This window comes from Bufo bufo, chromosome 3 (genome assembly GCF_905171765.1).
Source record: "Bufo bufo chromosome 3, aBufBuf1.1, whole genome shotgun sequence".
NCBI classification, from domain to species: Eukaryota; Metazoa; Chordata; class Amphibia; order Anura; family Bufonidae; genus Bufo; species Bufo bufo.
In genome coordinates this window covers 427,554,191-427,572,408 of record NC_053391.1, presented here as the reverse complement: position 1 = coordinate 427,572,408, position 18,218 = coordinate 427,554,191, and the positions used below count along the sequence as shown (strand labels likewise).

Genomic DNA, 18,218 nt, shown 5'->3' with positions numbered 1-18,218 from the left:
AGTCAATTGTAGACTATAAATATTGGAATTTACGCGGAATTAACCGCTTAACTCATATAATATCACATGGTAATATTATTCCTTTAGATGCACTAATAAAAGGTATACCGTCCTTTGTAGATAGATATAGGTATGCACAAATTAGTCACGCATATATGAGCACTCAGGACAAAAATTTATTGGCCATTAGGACAAGCCCCTTTTTGGACTATTGTTTTAGATTTAAGGATACTCAACTTACACTCTCTCAAATATATCATAAACTCCGGGACTGTTTGGGTGAAATAACCACATTTAAAAGTGAGGGAGGTTGGGAAGCTGAATTGGGCGAGGGGAACAGCTTGGAATGGGATATCGTATATCAAAACATAAAAAAAGTATTGATCTCTCAGAAATACAGATTGATACAGTTCAAGATTGTTCACCGCCTATACTACTCCCCCTCCTTCCTCGCCAAGATATACAAGGAAAGAAAGGACCTGTGCTGGAAATGTTCGTCAGAAAATGCGGAGTTAAGTCACCTACTATGGGATTGTCCGGAAGTGTGGGGGTATTGGACCAGCATCTATGAGGAACTATATAATAGATATAAGATCAAATTGAAGCGAAGTTTTACGCAGGCAATATTGGGTCTTTTCCCCCGCTCTGAACTGACCTCCTACCAACTACGAGTTAGCATGGAAAGTTTTATGGTCGCAAAGGCCTTCATAATTAAATATTGGGGTACGAAGAATAGTCCTAGCTTTAATGAATGGAGGGCTCGGTTAGACACTATTGAGGGCTATAGAAGAATGACAAGGAAATTGGAGTGATTGCTCCTGCGGGGGCAGGCTCCCTTACTCGCTTCAGGCCCCCAGGATCCCTTATATTTGGAATTTCTGGAAACAGAAGTTAAGGTAGTTATTAAAATGCGGATGGACCCCGCAGCAGGGAAGCAAAAGGGATGGGGTGAGTTAAAAGGAACAAGTGTATTAACCTGTATAAAGTATATTTGTAAATTTTAACTGGTTGATATGAAAATTTGTATATTTGTTCCAGAAAATAATAAAGGATTTGAAAAAAAAAAAAAAAGATTGGGGAGGATCGAACTCTTAGCACATCCAACTGACCAGTTGCCTCGTTGTTTTCAAGGCACAGTCCTATAGTTTTAGTAGTCACTGTGCTGGTATTACCGTTCATTAAAGCTTTGTTCTATTCAAGTGAATGGGACTGACTGTGACACCAGGTCCAGAGAAGTGCACAGTGAACAATGAGCAAACAGCTGATCCACATGGGTGACAAGAATCCCCACTGATCTGATTCCCCACTCCACAGATTTTACAGTAAACAGTAAATGTGAATATTTTCTTCATTTTCTTTAGTTAAATTATGTTTGGTGTGAAAAACTATTTTGCAGTGTTCACACTGCTGATAAACCTTTATGACAGAACACTCCATTCTACAGAGCTAAATTCTACCTCTATCACATAAATATGAAATACATGCGCTCATAAGCATATGACAATGCAACAAGGGTAGAATTCTGTTTTAATAATGCTAATTATAAAATCATTATCAGTCTGTTGGTGATTCTCTTGGATGAATTATTTCCTCTTGGATCCTGGGAAGGCACTGTAAAATCTTGACAGCTACACTTTATCTTTAGGATTGCTCTGTGCAATATGTTTGAAAATAACAGAAAAACTATCAAGCAAATTGGAAAATAACATTGCTTTCCCAAATGAGTAGTCACTCCTAAAATAAAACCAAATGCAACACAAAATAAAAGTATCACAGGTATAAAATAAATCTCTTTCCAATAATGCGTGTCTGTATATTTCACTATTGGATTTTAAATCCACTTCAGCAGATATGCCTTAAAAACGTCTAATGTTCAATAATGTTGTTTCCTTATTGTACTTTTAACCCATCTAACTCTTCCCCCCACTCCCTCCATGTCACTCTCCCAGGGGTCCATGAAACCTAACACAGAGAAACTGTATTAGCCATATGTGTGCCTGCCTGGAAGCAGCACTGTATGGCCAAAGAAAATGTATTATTGGCTCCTACCCCTGAGGAAGAGAAAGTCACCAGTGACTACAGTACGCCCTCCATGTAACAGACTGGGAGACACTGTCCCAGCAAAAAAAAACTCCAATATTAGTGTGATGTGGGGAAACAAAGTATAGTGTGGTCATACACTGCTCAAAAAAATAAAGGGAACGCTTAAACAACAAAATGTAACTCCAAGTCAATCACACTTCTGTGAAATCAAACTGTCCACTTAGGAAGCAACACTGAGTGACAATCAATTTCACATGCTGTTGTGCAAATGGGATAGACAACAGGTGGAAATTATAGGCAATTAGCAAGACACCCCCAATAAAGGAGTGGTTCTGCAGGTGGTGACCACAGACCACTTCTCAGTTCCTATGCTTCCTGGCTGATGTTTTGGTCACTTTTGAATGCTGGCGGTGCTTTCACTCTAGTGGTAGCATGAGACAGAGTCTACAACCCACACAAGTGGCTCAGGTAGTGCAGCTTATCCAGGATGGCACATCAATGCGAGCTGTGGCAAGAAGGATTGCTGTGTCTGTCAGCGTAGTGTCCAGAGCATGGAGGCGCTACCAGGAGACAGGCCAGTACATCAGGAGACGTGGAGGAGGCCGTAGGAGGGCAACAACTCAGCAGCAGGACCGCTACCTCCGCCTTTGTGCAAGGAGGAACAGGAGGAGCACTGCCAGAGCCCTGCAAAATGACCTCCAGCAGGCCACAAATGTGCATGTGTCTGCTCAAACGGTCAGAAACAGACTCCATGAGGGTGATATGAGGGCCCGACGTTCACAGGTGGGGGTTGTGCTTACAGCCCAACACCGTGCAGGACGTTTGGCATTTGCCAGAGAACACCAAGATTGGCAAATTCGCCACTGGCGCCTTGTGCTCTTCACAGATGAAAGCAGGTTCACACTGAGCACATGTGACAGACGTGACAGAGTCTGGAGACGCCGTGGACAACGTTCTGCTGCCTGCAACATCGTCCAGCATGACCGGTTTGGCATTGGGTCAGTAATGGTGTGGGGTGGCATTTCTTTGGAGGGCCGCACAGCCCTCCATGTGCTCGCCAGAGGTAGCCTGACTGCCATTAGGTACCGAGATGAGATCCTCAGACCCCTTGTGAGGCCATATGCTGGTGCGGTTGGCCCTGGGTTCCTCCTAATACAAGACAATGCTAGACCTCATGTGGCTGGAGTGTGTCAGCAGTTCCTGCAAGACGAAGGCATTGATGCTATGGACTGGCCCGCCCATTCCCCAGACCTGAATCCAATTGAGCACATCTGGGACATCATGTCTCGCTCTATCCACCAACGTCACGTTGCATCACAGACTGTCCAGGAGTTGGCAGATGCTTTAGTCCAGGTCTGGGAGGAGATCCCTCAGGAAACCGTCCGCCACCTCATCAGGAGCATGCACAGGCGTTGTAGGGACGTCATACGGGCACGTGGAGGCCACACACACTACTGAGCCTCATTTTGACTTGTTTTAAGGACATTACATCAAAGTTGGATCAGCCGGTAGTGTGTTTTTCCACTTTAATTTTGAGTGTGACTCCAAATCCAGACCTCCATGGGTTGAAAAATTTGATTTCCATTTTTTTATTTTTGTGTGATTTTGTTGTCAGCACATTCAACTATGTAAAGAACAAAGTATTTCAGAAGAATATTTAATTAACTCAGATCTAGGATGTGTTATTTTTGTGTTCCCTTTATTTTTTTCAGCAGTGTATAATTATTTTTCTATTCGGGTGAGCTTTGAGGTTTTTCAGACTGCTACCCCTCTAAATCTTTAAAGGGGTTGTCTCACTTCAGCAAATGGCATTTATCATGTAGACAAGGTTAATACAATGTATTGTGATTGTCCATATTGCCTCCTTTGCTGGCTGGATTCATTTTTGCATTACATTATACACTGCTCATATCCAGTGGTTACGGCCACCCTGCAATCAAGCAGTGGTGGTCATGCATACAGAGTATAGAAAAAAGCGCTGGCCTCTCTGGTGGCTGGGGCCGAGGCAGCACACATAGGTAGACATGCGCAGTAGCTCCCGTCCTAGCCACCTCAAGCAGTGTATAATGCGATGGAAAAATAAATGAAGCCAGCAAAGGAGGCAATATGGACAATCACAATACATTAGCAAATCTTGTATTAACTTTGTCACCATGATAAATTTCATTTGCTGAAGTGAGACAATCCCTTTAAAGTTAATTTTCATTTTTTAACATCATTGTGTTTTTTTAAACTTTTGCCTACCGCCGCACGACTTTATACGTCTGTAACCCGATGTATAAAAGTTCCAGGTTTTATTCCGATCTGCGGCGCCCCGCGGCGTTGCATTTCACTGTGACCGCGCTATTACTGGACAGCTGCGGTCACAATGAGGAGTGCCAAGACCAGCAGAAGAGGTCTCACTGCGTGGCATCCTTGTAGCACCCTGTTACAAGGATCCATCACAGTGTAAAATCCAAAAGCCAGCTGGGATCGCTCTTCTTGATGTAAGAGCACCCCCTGCTGGCTGTAAAATTAACTGTGAGCCTGCAGGCTGTGAATTAACCCCTTCCTGCCCTGATTGTGTCAGGAAGGGGTTCATTCACTTTCTAAAATAAATAAAAAATTAAAATAAATAAATAAAAACATCATTACAAATTTCATTAAAAAATTATATAAAGTGAAATAAAATGAATACAAATATTAAAAAGTTACAGCAATAGTTACTAGTATTAGCAATAGCATAGCAGACTACGTACGCACACATAACGCCCCCTTTTATTGTTCATAAACAAATAAAATAAAAATATATATATATTCGCTTTAGCATTAGTATGGTGGGATTTTTGTGTGTACAATATACAAACATAGATACAATATCAACAAAAATTGTGATCACTTGCGCTATTTCGCAATGCAGAATCGAGAGCAGAAACTAGGTAGATTTTTAATCTTAATAGTCTAGCTCCATGGGGTCTCAATAGTGAGGTCGAATTGTTTGCTTTTGACAACTAAAAAGGTCACAAATGTGTAAACCCAGACAACTAATATGGATTTGCATAACTCCACCCAGGAACCCGGCTAGGACTTATATAGAGGAGCAGTAATGGGAAAATGGTATCACTGAGGAAGAGAAGCAATACTTCTCGAAACGCATTGGATTTTATCCCCATTTTAGCTTTCGTAGCTGTGCTTAGGTGACGTCACCCCGCTCCATACCGGAGCATGAGCATCAAATAGGAGGCGTGCTACCGGCCGGGGCACGCTTCCATCTGAAAAAAATAACTAAACTGCCTCTAAAGGAGCCAAGCCATTGGAGCTTTTACCACAGCTGGACCAACGAAGGAATAGACCCCGGGAGAAACAAAGGTAGGAGTGATTTATATCACAAACCAATTGCACTATTCGTAGAGGGGAATATTGGATGTGGTGGAATCTCAACAGGAGTCAATTAAAAGATGGTTTATATTTGATAGTTTGCGCAGAAACAATACTGTTTTTCATATTGCAATATACAAACATACACACATTTTTTCCCTTTTTGCTTCCTTAAAATTTTAATTTTAAATCTAGGCATTTGTTTTAGCTTAGTTAGTATAGTTTTTTTCTTTTCTTTTATTCTGCTTAAAATATACAAATACAGGTTGGCTCAGAAATTAATTTGTTATTTGCAGTTAGATTGACCCATTGCTACAAGTGAAAAACTGACTGCAAAGGAAGGGGCTAAACACTCTAGTAATGCAGTTACTTTATGTGATTTGGAGTTCTGTATCAGAAAAAATAGTGCAGCAAACCTTATAAAGATATATTATCCCCCAAAATGTGACTTAGGTCTCTCACCCAGTTAAGCCAGTACTCTCTGCTCTGCACTAATCAGGGGCAATGCCCCAGAAAAAGCTGCAGATGAGGTCTGCAGATGAGGTGCTGGCTTATTTAATACCCAAGAATAGCTGCCTTCAGGGGCGGACTGGGAACTTAAAGTGGCCCTAGAAAAAAATACTAAAAGTGGCCTCATTTTGTAGTCGGATCCAAATTGTTGGAAGGCAGGGCCAGCAATACTATATTGTGGCACATTATACCACCCCAACAGAGTTAAATACCATAGTCCATCACAAAATACTGCCAGCAGCACAAATACATCCCCACTGGCTGGCCGTAAGAAGGGCTCAGGCAAATTTCACTGTAAGGTGTATGGCCAATCTGCCCCTGGCTGCCTTACATATGGTGGCATTAGAGGCATAGCTTGTTAAGAGCTCATTTGCATCCCTTTCTTTCCAAAGATATATTATAAAATGTATGTATTATACAATGTATCTAATGTATTTGAAATTTGTATGTAGTTATCATTGCAACAATACATCTCTGTCTCATTAATATAGGTTGTAAGTAAGATTTTACTTACCGGAGACAGATTCTTCATATGTGGAACTTGTAACAGCCCCAAGGGAACTGGAAGATGTGCTCTGAGAGGGTGTTTCCGGGATGTGGCAAGGACGTAGAACAGCTTCCGCCATGCCACCATTTTTCCCGTTATTTCCATTATGACCTAAAAATTATATGAAAGAACCTAATTATACCATCCATATGCAATCCAGAATCATCTCTATACTTAAACAACATAGGTAGAGTCTCTTTATGTTTTGGTTTTTGCCTCCATCAAAGGTACACTGTACATTGGGAGAATTCCCTAAGATACATTTCCAACAGAAGCATTCAACATACTGTATGTGTTGGCATACACTAGCATACATTGGACAGTGCAAAAAAAACCCATACAAGACAGTTTCTTTTCAGTATCATTCTGTATATGAAAGCGTAGCACATTATGCTTTTCTATTTCCGTTTGAAATAAATATATAAAAGTCATTCTGATGCATACTGGGCTAATGGAAACCATAAGTACACTTTTTGGACATACGCTGGATGCATGAGCCCTATGGATAGGTTTAGTGAATGTTACGGCAACACCTTGAAGTAAGTTAAAGTGTAACTGTCATTTATTTTTATTTTTATTTTATTTTTTCATGTGTAGAAACAGTAATACTGACCATTTTTGTAATATACTTTAATTACTGAAATCATACATTTCTATTAGAAAAATAAGTTTCCCATTTTGAGCCTTAGCAACGCTCCTTTGTCTTCTGTTTACATAACAGTGGAGACTTGCTCCACACTGACTGTGTTTTGTAAACAGAAGACAGAGGAGCGTTGCTAAGGCTCAAAATGGGACACTATTTTTTTTTATAGAAAATTCAGATCCTGCTAGTAGAGGATCTCAGCTGTGTACAGAGAAAAGGACTCTATATTTTTAATAAAGACCAAATAAAATAAAAAATTCTAGCTCATAATGAGTACAATGCACTAATAAAAAAATTGCCCCCAAAGGTATACATAGCCTTTATGTTTCTGCATGCAGTTTTGGAAGCCAAGATCAGAGTGAATCACAAAAGGAGAGAAAGTATAAAAGACATATATGGCTTCTCGTTTTTAATTCACTCCTGGTTTTAGCTTCTAAAACTACATGTAGAAACCTGACTCTGTGGCTGTACCCTGTAATTCAGGTAATGTAATCCAGACTGATGAGGACTATCTGACACTGAATTACAGAATATGCTATCAGGTTATTGTTTCTAAAACATAAACAGGCAATAAACAGGTAAAATAAATACAAGTAAAAAACGAAAAGACAAAGATATCACTGACAATGTACAAAAGTAGCAGAGTGTTTCAATATATAAGAGCAGAGTTCTTGTCCCGATGAACTATATAATAAAGTGGTTTTCAGTAGGACTTGAAGTAAAACCTGTCACTTTTTTTCTGGATTGCGATTGTCATTTGAAAAATGAGGGAATTAAATTGACACTAGAAATGCCACTATATACAATGAATGGCATATCGGAATATTTCGAATAATAGATATTTTCTTAATTTCACCAGTGTCCAGTGGTGTAATATTGTTATATATATGGCTTAAAGCGGGTTAAAAATGAAAACAAAGCCACAGTCACTATCACCAATCCTGCTGTTCCGATGCTGCTATGGTTTCTGCTGCTCTCCACTCCCGGGTCCCAACTCAACAACAAAGTAGTCTCCAATTCCGATTCCCAATACCTCTGCCAATTAGCTGACTGAAGCGGCCACAGGGCTCAAGACTGTGGCCTCGTCACAATATTAAAAGCAGCACCATACATTTTATAGCCGCTGTGCTTGGTATTGCAGCTCAATCCTAGTCACTTAACTAGAAATAAGCTGCATGCTACTAATGGACATGACGTCACAGGCCGATGAAGAGGCTGCAACGCATGCCTGAGTGCTGTGGCCCCCTTCCCGCAACTCATCAGCAGTGGTGCTGGGAGTCGCAGCCCCATTGGTCAGAAACTGATGACCTATCCTAAGCGCAGGTCATCAATATTAAATTCCCAGCAAAAACCCTTTAAATGTTGATTATGGTCATCACAAATAGTCATATACTATAATAATTATAGCAACACTGCTGACAAATGAGTAATATAGGGGAAGATTTATCATCTCCCTGAGCCACTTGTAAAAAAGTTGCAAACACCATGTTGTGCCCTGTCATACATTTGGAGCATCCTCTAGCAGTGCAGGAGAATTCAAAGACTGGCGTAAAACGTTGATCTTTGATAAACTTCCCCCATAATTCTAAATTTTTTAGCACATACACTACACATTGAAAAGATGAAAAACTAACCACAGGCTGCTAAACATATTAATTTTCTGCTTAAAAGCTTAAGGAATTACCACTTTTTAAAATGACTTGATCTGTGCGATGATATGCTAGGTATGGGTAAGCAGTCAATATGCAGTTTTCAGCAACAGCGGCAACCTGGAGGCGGAACCTGAAATAGAGAAAATGAAGAATGTTTTTGTGGATTGCAAAGATAAGGAGAAAAAAATCTAGTTGTGGTCAATACTTGGATACTAAGGGATATTTCTGAAACCTATTTTTTAGGTACTGAGTATAACTGGATCTGAGACGTCAAAGATGAGAAGCTGTAGTAAAAAAAGACCTCAGATACTTCTCCCGAGGACAACTTCTTTCCATATGCTCTGCTAGACTTACTAGGCGCATGTCAGATAATCTATTAAACCTCTAAACTCCAAGGACCAAAGCACCAAAACATGGACACCAGGGGGTGGCCACTAAAACACTGAGACCATCAACTGGAAAGTTGACTATTAGATGGCAATGATGATATAAAAAAGACCACTGGGGAACCATGTTCCACTGTATACATGTGACGCAACACTAAATGTAACTCAAATTACCCAAATGAAACCCATTAACTCAGCCCACGATGAACATGCAAAACTTGAAATTTTATTTGGCAGGTGATTGTAGATTTTATTCATTAAAGTGGTCAATATCAATAAGGGATTATAATTAAAACATCATAAATGCAAAAATATTGAGAAAACTAGTGTGCATCAGATGTTTCACCCGTAACCATGGCCACGTTTTTTTGTGACCTCTAAGTTCAGGTCTGCACAGTGCAGTTATTTGGCCTCCCAATAAATCATTATGCAAACCCCCATGAATTGTGTCACAGGACATCACATTATTGCCTGACCAATAGGGATCATAGGAGTTTTGCAAAGATGCACTAAAATAATTGCCACCTGACCCGGCACTTTTATAGCCTGCCTTGACAAAATGTCACCTGTCAAACATGCCTTATTACCACTAGAGAACGCAAACCTCATGCCTCAACCTAAGTTCTTGCCCAAGTATGATTCTACCTAACAACTCTGTGCTACACTTCTGGTATTCGCTTTCTGCTCCTTCAGCTTTTGTTTTTTATGCTAGTCAAGGAGTTCACCATGAATGTCCAACCCTCCAATCGGCAGCAAATCCCTTCAACTCTCCACCACTGGCTAAACCACATCCATTAACTAACCAGTGTGCCCATTCCTGGTATTGTGGTACTCCTTCTGTATTGTGCCCTGTGCAGGGGTGTACACAGATCTCATAGGGCCCCATAGCAAAACTCAGTATGTGCCCCCGTGCCCCACTCACTTTTCCAGTGCGTATGCTACAATCACTCTCAGGCAACACAAAGCGCAATGCCCCGATTTTAGACATATTTACGTTTTTTTATTAATCTGAAGAAATTTAGCGTAAAATTTTTTGGGTTAAAAGGCCACCCTCCAACTCAGCCACTTCTATATTGGGAAAAGTAGAACAGGGGCTTCATAAATATCGTGCTCATTCTTAACAACATATTTCTTAACGTATTTACACCAGACATCTAGCAAAAAATCCATTGCGAAATCTACTACCATCCTATTACAAGACTGACTGCCTGCAACCACCACAAGGGGGAGCTCAGTGTATAGGAATGTATGCAGTTACCATTTACAATAATGGAAGCTAAAATAAACTCTTTGCCTTGAGCTCTCCCTAGTGGTGGCTGCATGAAAATGCTGTGTTTTTATGTTGTGAATAAGAAGCGTCAGGCCTCCTCTTCCCCTGGACCCTGTAGTGGTTGCGTGGTCAGCCTCCACTGAAGGTATGCAAAGTGCAACTAAACAAAATCATCCCCTTGGGTTAAAAAAAAAAAAGCTGTAATTTAATGTTAACTGCTACTTGAAAATCCACCAAGGTAAGTGACTATATCTAATTGCAATGAAATGCTGCCCCATCACATGAATTCGATTTATTCTTCCTTATCTACTGCATTTAAAATGTAAATAGCTTGTAATTATTATACCTTATGACAAATCTATTAGATGTAAGGCTATTAATAAGACAGCATTACGATCCATTAGATATATGAAAATTAAATAGTCATATTGCAATATGAGCACTGCTGAACATATGCAAAGGGCTGACAAAAATGAGATTAAATGAGTAGATTAAGGACTTTTGTACAGGTTTTTCTCATTCACTTGATTTGAAATAATGAATTAATTTATTGCAGTATATTGAAATTACTTTGTAACTTAGTTAGCATTCCAAGGGCGAACAAATTAACTTATGTTCTTTCAGATAGTTACACATAAAATAAATAGGTATATTAATATCCCAGCAAAAACGGAGTGCTGCCAATATGCTTAGATTTAAAGCCTTTGCAGGGCAGCAAATAGGCACCGACCTAGGCCATTGTGTTTTAAGGTTACATCTCGCAGCTTTCCCTAGGTCATTTGAGGTCACGTTCTTTGGTCACATGGCTTACTGTAGGCGCAGCTCACGATACAAAGAAATGTGCTTGGTGAGTAGAGAGAAAGTAGCGGAGCCACTGTAAGCGCCAGTGCATTCTCAAAAAGCTGATCGGCAGGGATCTGGTGTCAGACCCCCACCGGTCAGATACTATGACTAGAGATGAGCAAATTTTTGAAAAGTTCAATTCTGCTGATTCACTGAATTTTGTTTAAAAAAAAATAACGCTTTGTGACGAATTACGTATCACAAAGCGCATTTTTTTGTAAGTAGCGGGTGCAATGATAGGGAGCCGCAATAGCGCCACCCTCGTCATTGTACCCCTCAGATGCGGCGCTCATACATGATCGCGGCATATGAGTGTAAAAACAGTGCAAAATTAACATAAATTTTATTTTTTTTAATCAAATTTACCGCCTCCATTTGCTCACGACGGGCCAGCTGCCACCATCTTGCTTGAAGATCTGGCGTGAAATCTCTTGCACAGGGCGAGATTACGCCATCATACGTCACTGCGCGCGGAATTTCGGACGAGATCTTCAATCAAGATGGCGGCGGCCAGCCAGTTGCGAGCAAATGGAGGAGATAAGTATGATTTCTTGGGTTTTTTACACAATTTCAGGTTAAATTGATTCGCTAACACGAAGCACAAGGAAATTCGGCTTTGAGGTGAATGGAATTTATCCTTAAATTAGGATCGAATTCCACTTCGTGGGATTCGATTCGCTCATCTCTACTCATGACCTATCCAGAGATAGGTCATCAGTAAAAATATCTCGGAAAACCCCTTTAAGGCTGGGTTCACACGGGCATGACGGATTTGTTCAGGATGCGTACCGGGTGTACTCCGGCCAACCCGCGTGAGTAGGTACCCAATTGCAGTCAGTTTTGACTGCGATTGCGTTCCGTTGTTCCGTTTTTATCGCGCGGGTACAATGCGTTTTGCACGCGCGTGATAAAAACCTGAATATGGTACCCAGACCCAAACTTCTTCACAGAAGTTCATGTTTGGGTTCGTGGTGTGTAGATGTAATTATTTTCCCTTATAACATGGTTATAAGGGAAAATAATAGCATTCTTTAATACAGAATGGGTTTGAGGGTTAAAAAATAAAAAAATATTAACTCACCTCCTCCAATTGATTGCGTAGCTGCCGGTCTCCTGTTGTTTCTTCAGGACCTGTCAAAGGACCTGTGGTGACGTCACTGAGATCACCACAGGACCTTTAGCCGGCAGCAACTACGCGATCAAGAGGAGGAGGTGAGTTAATATTTTTTTTTTTTAACCCTCAATTGACCTTCTACTAAGCATTCTGTATTAAAGAATGCTATTATTTTCCCTTATAACCAAGTTATAAGGGAAAATAATACAGTGAATAGACTGTCATCTTAACAACCATGCGTGGAAATCGCACCGCATCCGCACTTGCTTGCGGATGCTTTGATTTTCACTCAGACCCATTCATTTCTATGGGGCCTGCGTTGCGTGATAAACGCACAATATAGAGCATGCTGCGATTTTCACGCAACGCACAAGTGATGCGTGAAAATCACCGCTCATGTGCACAGCCCCATACAAATGAATGGGTCAGGATTCAGTGCGGGTGCAATGTGTTCACCTCACGCATTGCACCCGGGTGGAAATCTCGCCCATGTGAACTCAGCCTAAGTCCGGCAGCATGTAGCACAGAGGAAGCTGAAGGCAGTAACCCTTGCTTCACTGCTCAAATTCAACCTACGTTAATCCAATGGCATTCCTAACTGTTAAGGTAAATTGGGTTTTATCAAGGGAAAAAAGGTTGTATAGAGAATTTTACTTTATTGCAATGTTTGTGTAAATGACCATCAGCTTTTCATTTTGTTATGTCTGTATGGAGACACAGGCAAGTGGTCTCAAAACCCATACAACGGGAAACTATATTTCAGTATGGACTATAAGTTACAGAGTTGCATGTAGTAAAAATTAAGGCAAATGATTTGGGCATCTAATTAGAAATATGTAATGCAATAGTTGTATAGAGTTGATGGTGGTAAAAGTTGCAATAACCTTTAGGGTACGGCCATAACCGGTATAAAAGTTAAAATAAGAAATACAGTATATAGGCAATCTGCAGGAGGAGCTGAGCAGATTAATATATAGTTTTATGTAAAAAGATTTAGTAAACCTTTTTATTTATCCATTTAAGCCTCAGTTCTTTTTACACTGAGGAGTCATGTGGGGCCCTACTATCTACAGCTAGTTCTATGCTTAGGACTGTATTACACTGCCTAATAATCAGGCAGTGCGAGCACTAATGCATGATAACACATCCATTGGTGATCGTTTGCATCGGCCTGATTACACTGGCAGAGGCAAACTGAATGGGGGAGGAATGATCGCTACCGCAGCCATTCCTGCCTCATTCAGTTCTATTGATTATCGGCAGCACAAATCTGATTACACAAGGATATTTGCTGATGATAATTGGGAATCTTTCAAACTGATGAAAAATGCCCATCAGCCAACAATCAAGCTGAATAATTGTTCATCGGCTGCTATATTATATGGGCCAATTATCGGGAATGAAATTCATGCAGTCTAATAGAGCCCTTACTCAAGCAGAGCTAGCCTTCAGTCACTGATAGGACCAGACACATGTTCCTCAGCACAGAATGAATAAACTACAAGTTTTACTGAATCTTTCCCCATAAAACTATATATCAGTTTGTTCAGCTCCTACTGCTCTATAACATAAGTTTGCACTGCATTCTCATGGTGACAGGTTACTTTTAACTTTCAAACTAAATTGTAAGCTTGGCACCCCTACCTGGCATCAACTGATATCAGCCAGGCCCCAGTACTAGTGTTGAGTGAAGCGAGCTTCGGATGGTAGATCCAAAGTCACTTCCGTACATCATTTAAATGTATGGGCTCCGCTGAGGTGAAATTAGTTATCTCTGAAGTCTCGAGAGACTTTGGTGAATAACTTTGGGCTTTGATTTTTCAACTTGAAAGAAATTTTTTAAGTCAGCTTCGGTACCTACTGGTACCTGGGTACCAAAACCAACTTCAGATCCCGGTTGAAATTTTTATTTTCAAGTTGAATAATCTATGTCCAATTCGCTCAACACAAACCAATACTATAAAAAGTAGGCAGCAGCACCACCTGTGCGACTGGCTGACAACCCAGTAAAGCAGGGTTTCTCAACTCCGGTCCTCGGGACCCACCTACCAGTCATGTTTTCAGGATTTCCTTAGTATTGAGCAGGTGATATAATTAGTGTCCATGCATCAGGACTTACCACAGGTATTCATTCTGTGGGATATTCTCAAATCCTGACCGGCAGGTGGGTCCCGAGGACCGGAGTTGAGAAACCCTGCAGTAAAGGAATTAAAGTGACACTGATAAAGCACTACAGATGCTGAAATTTTCACGCAGTGGTGGGAAATTTTGAATTAAAGGGGTTGTCCCACAAAAAATATTTTACATTTTTAAAACCAGCAGCTGGATCTGAATACTTTTTGTAATTGTATGTAATTAAAAACTTAGTATAGTCACTGAATTATTCACTGAAATCTATCTGTATAGCGCCACCTGCTGTTTGCTCTTTTTCTAATTCCTCTGTCCTGCTCACTGAGATGGCCGCACATGCTCAGTTGCATCCTTCAACTGCCACCAGCTGAAGTAGAAATGACACGCCCCTGAGAAAGAGCACACCTCCTAAACTGTCAGCTGGAAATAAATTTAGCAGAACAACTGGAACAATGAATTGGGATATCTCTGGATCCATGTGAGGTACAGGGCTGGTTCTAAGTTCGCTAGAAAGAGACTGTCACGTCCAATATGACATCAGATTTTCATTTTTATATTAATCATGGGATAACCCCTTTAAACAAGGAATTCCGGTTGGCAAATCTATCTTCGATTGCCCAAAGCTAGTCCTGTAGAGCTCTGGGACAGATACAGAAGATTTCTTGATATATCTCACCGTTTTGATTGTAATATGAGACCTAATAAGATGAAAGGAGAGAAGTACATTGATGGTAATATCACAGAAAAGTTTTAAGTACTTTTCCTTTACTGCTACATTTTGATTGAACATTAGAAATGATTTGACTGTTTGTGTGTTGTTTGGCTTTGAATCTGCACAATCGTAAGAGTAGCAAAAGATGCTTTAACATATCCTAGTACGGTATAAAAGCTTCATGATCCACATAATTAGTGTGTGAGTATGAAGAAAACCTAATTTACTGATTATTGATCCAGATAAAAGCACACACAGGAGGGCGAAATAAAAGCAGAATGAAGTCTTCAATGCAATAGAAAATCATTTTGAAGATGAATGGCTCTTGTAAGTAAAGATGAGTATAAGGTCAAGTGATGCCTTCATGATTCAATGGCTTCATTGTGATACATGAAACCGTTTCCAATTACCTGTATTCATCACCATATATGTGCCTGTGTAAATATGTATCTATACGGGATACAAATATATGATTTCAGGTCCTTGTACCTCATAGTTTTATGCAGTGAAGATCTCAAACCAGGTTGATAAACTGAGAGCAACAGATCTGTGCTTGCACATAACGCACTCTTTTAACCTTCTTTGGATGGGAAATTGAAACGTAATCCATCTGTTACAATCTTCTCAATTACATTTGCACCTTTTTTCCCCACATACAGATGTAGCAGGGTTAACACACATGCTTTATGAGACATGTTATCTAAACTAAATGCAACTAAAAGCGTTAAGCAATTGCTTTTCAATGGCTTTTGTTTCAAGATAACGCGATGAGTTAAGAAATTTGAGTTAAGAAATTTGAGTTAAGAAATTTGAGTTAAGAATGTGTGTGTTACCCCTGCTACATCTGTATTATATTTCTGGTTACTGAGACCAGTTAAAAGAACACAATATTTACTGGCTTAGAGTTTAGCACTGGTGCCTTGCTTAACCGAGGCAATAACTTCAACCAGGGAATCATCAGAATTTTCTTAAACTATTCCGGCCACATGAGTTCCATCCCATATTCCAAAACATCTGGCCTTAGGTGTAGGCATTTGTCTGAGATAGGGATATTACATTGTGAGCTGAGGGAAAGATGTAGGTGAAAATAATCTGTGCGCCTGCCCCTCTTCAAAACATCTTTAAACTGTCTCTACAAACAGCTTGTAATTTATCATTTCTGATGGGAACCCCTAATGTTTGCCAGGACATTTTATAATGTTTCTCTAGTTGAAGAAACATTTCATTGTGATTCAATTTTTATTTTATTTTTTTTCAAATGCAAATAAAGCATTAAAAATGGAATACCAGGTTGTAATAATCAACATGTAAACTTATAGAAGGGGTACAATAACACAATATCATGAAAGGGAGCTTAGTAAAAACTGTTCAGCCATCATTCACTATCCAACTGATTAAAAAAAAGTTTTTCACCAAGGCAGTATTTCCTATATTCCAAGAATACTACCTCATCACGTCAACCAGAGAAATCTGCATAGACGTGAAAATGAAAGGTAATAAAGAAAACTCTGCGCTCAGTGAAACTGCACTCTATACGTCGCATATCACCATCTTGAAAGAGTGAAATGCATTTGTTACCCATCAGCCATTCTGCTGCTTGCATACTTATTTCCCTAATGTGCACTTGCAAAGAAGTTACAGAAAATAGGCAATAGTCATTAAATATATTATGTCTGTGCATCAACATTTGCAACCTGCTGTTAGCCAAAAAAAGCTCCGGCTCCGACTGTGAAGACAAAAATCTCATAAACGCAGGAAGCTCATTTTCATTAAACTTACGCCATGATTTTGTCATTTATTCTCAACTAGAAGACAGGCGCATATATTTATTTATTTCCATCCCTTTCTTATTTTAATCTCTCGTCTAATCCTGTAAAGTATTATGACATTTTGCTCAATGGGAACATTGTTGTGTGGCATACATTTAACAAATTAGATGGTAGGTAATTGATGATTGCTGCACGGAATTCTTCACAACTCCCGGTAAAAAAAGAAGATAATATTTTTTTTCTATACTTTAGACGCTGCAGTTTCTCCAAAGGACTCCTATTCAAAGTTTCTAGATTGTAATCTTTAGTTTCAGACATAGAATTTTCCAAATGAATAATTAAAGGCATTATTTAGAATTCAAGCGAGTATAAAACTCTATTGTTAACGTTGTTCTGTACTGCTAGCCATGCGGAACAGCTATGGGGTTAACACTGCCATGCAGAATCACAAATCTGTAAGACAATGTGAAGAGATGTATTCTTAGGAGGACTCATAGAATTTATGCTTGCTGTAAAGGATGTTCGCAGTTTAATTATTGATAGGCCTCCAACATTTGAAGAATAATAAATGCCTGAATCATCAGGTCACGTCTATGTTTGGATCAGGAAGGAGCAGGTCTGAGATATAAAATAACATTTTGCCTACTCCCTACAAAAATAAATCAGAGGTTAAAAGCAAGGTAATGTCATGTTTTGATGTAGAGGCTTCAACTAAAATGCTTGAGGGAAGGGAGCCAACTATGACAACACTTTGAGCCTATAGAACTATACACAGGAATGATATCCTTAAAATAAAGTCTAGACTCATAGCCATGGCCAGATTTAGTTCATTGATACCAACGGAACCAAATTAAAGGGGTTTTCTGGTACTTTTTAACTGATGACCTTTCCTCTGAGGTCATCAGTATCTGATCGGTAAGGGTCTGATGAACGTGGCGTCACACTGCCTCCAAAGCTGCGAGAAGGCTGCAGCAATACTGTGAGCGCCGATGCTGTCTCAAACAGCAGATTGGCGGGGGGAAGGGGGGGTACGACATCTTGGATCAGCTGCTTGAGAAGGCAGCGGCACTCACAGCTTTGTCTAAGCCATGTGACATCATATTCATCGGTCACATGGCCTAGGTGCAGTTCAGCCCCATTGAAGTGAATGAGGCTAAACTGCGATACCAAGCACAGCCGCTATACAATGTACTGCACTGTGGTTGGTAAGCTGAGAGAAGGCCGCAGTGCTACTGCGAGTGC

General features: G+C 40.1%; 1 protein-coding gene across 1 annotated transcript in view; it reads right to left on the bottom strand.

Moving 5' to 3' along the window:
• Nucleotides 1–18,218, bottom strand: part of CFAP47 (cilia and flagella associated protein 47) — a 572,366-nt gene that overhangs the window by 428,019 nt on the left and 126,129 nt on the right. The window contains exons 28-29 of the mRNA XM_040424993.1: nucleotides 8,785–8,882; nucleotides 6,425–6,568 (exon numbers count right to left, since the gene is read on the bottom strand). Of these exons, the coding sequence (XP_040280927.1) occupies nucleotides 6,425–6,568; nucleotides 8,785–8,882 (242 nt within the window). The remainder of the gene's footprint in view (nucleotides 1–6,424; nucleotides 6,569–8,784; nucleotides 8,883–18,218) is intronic.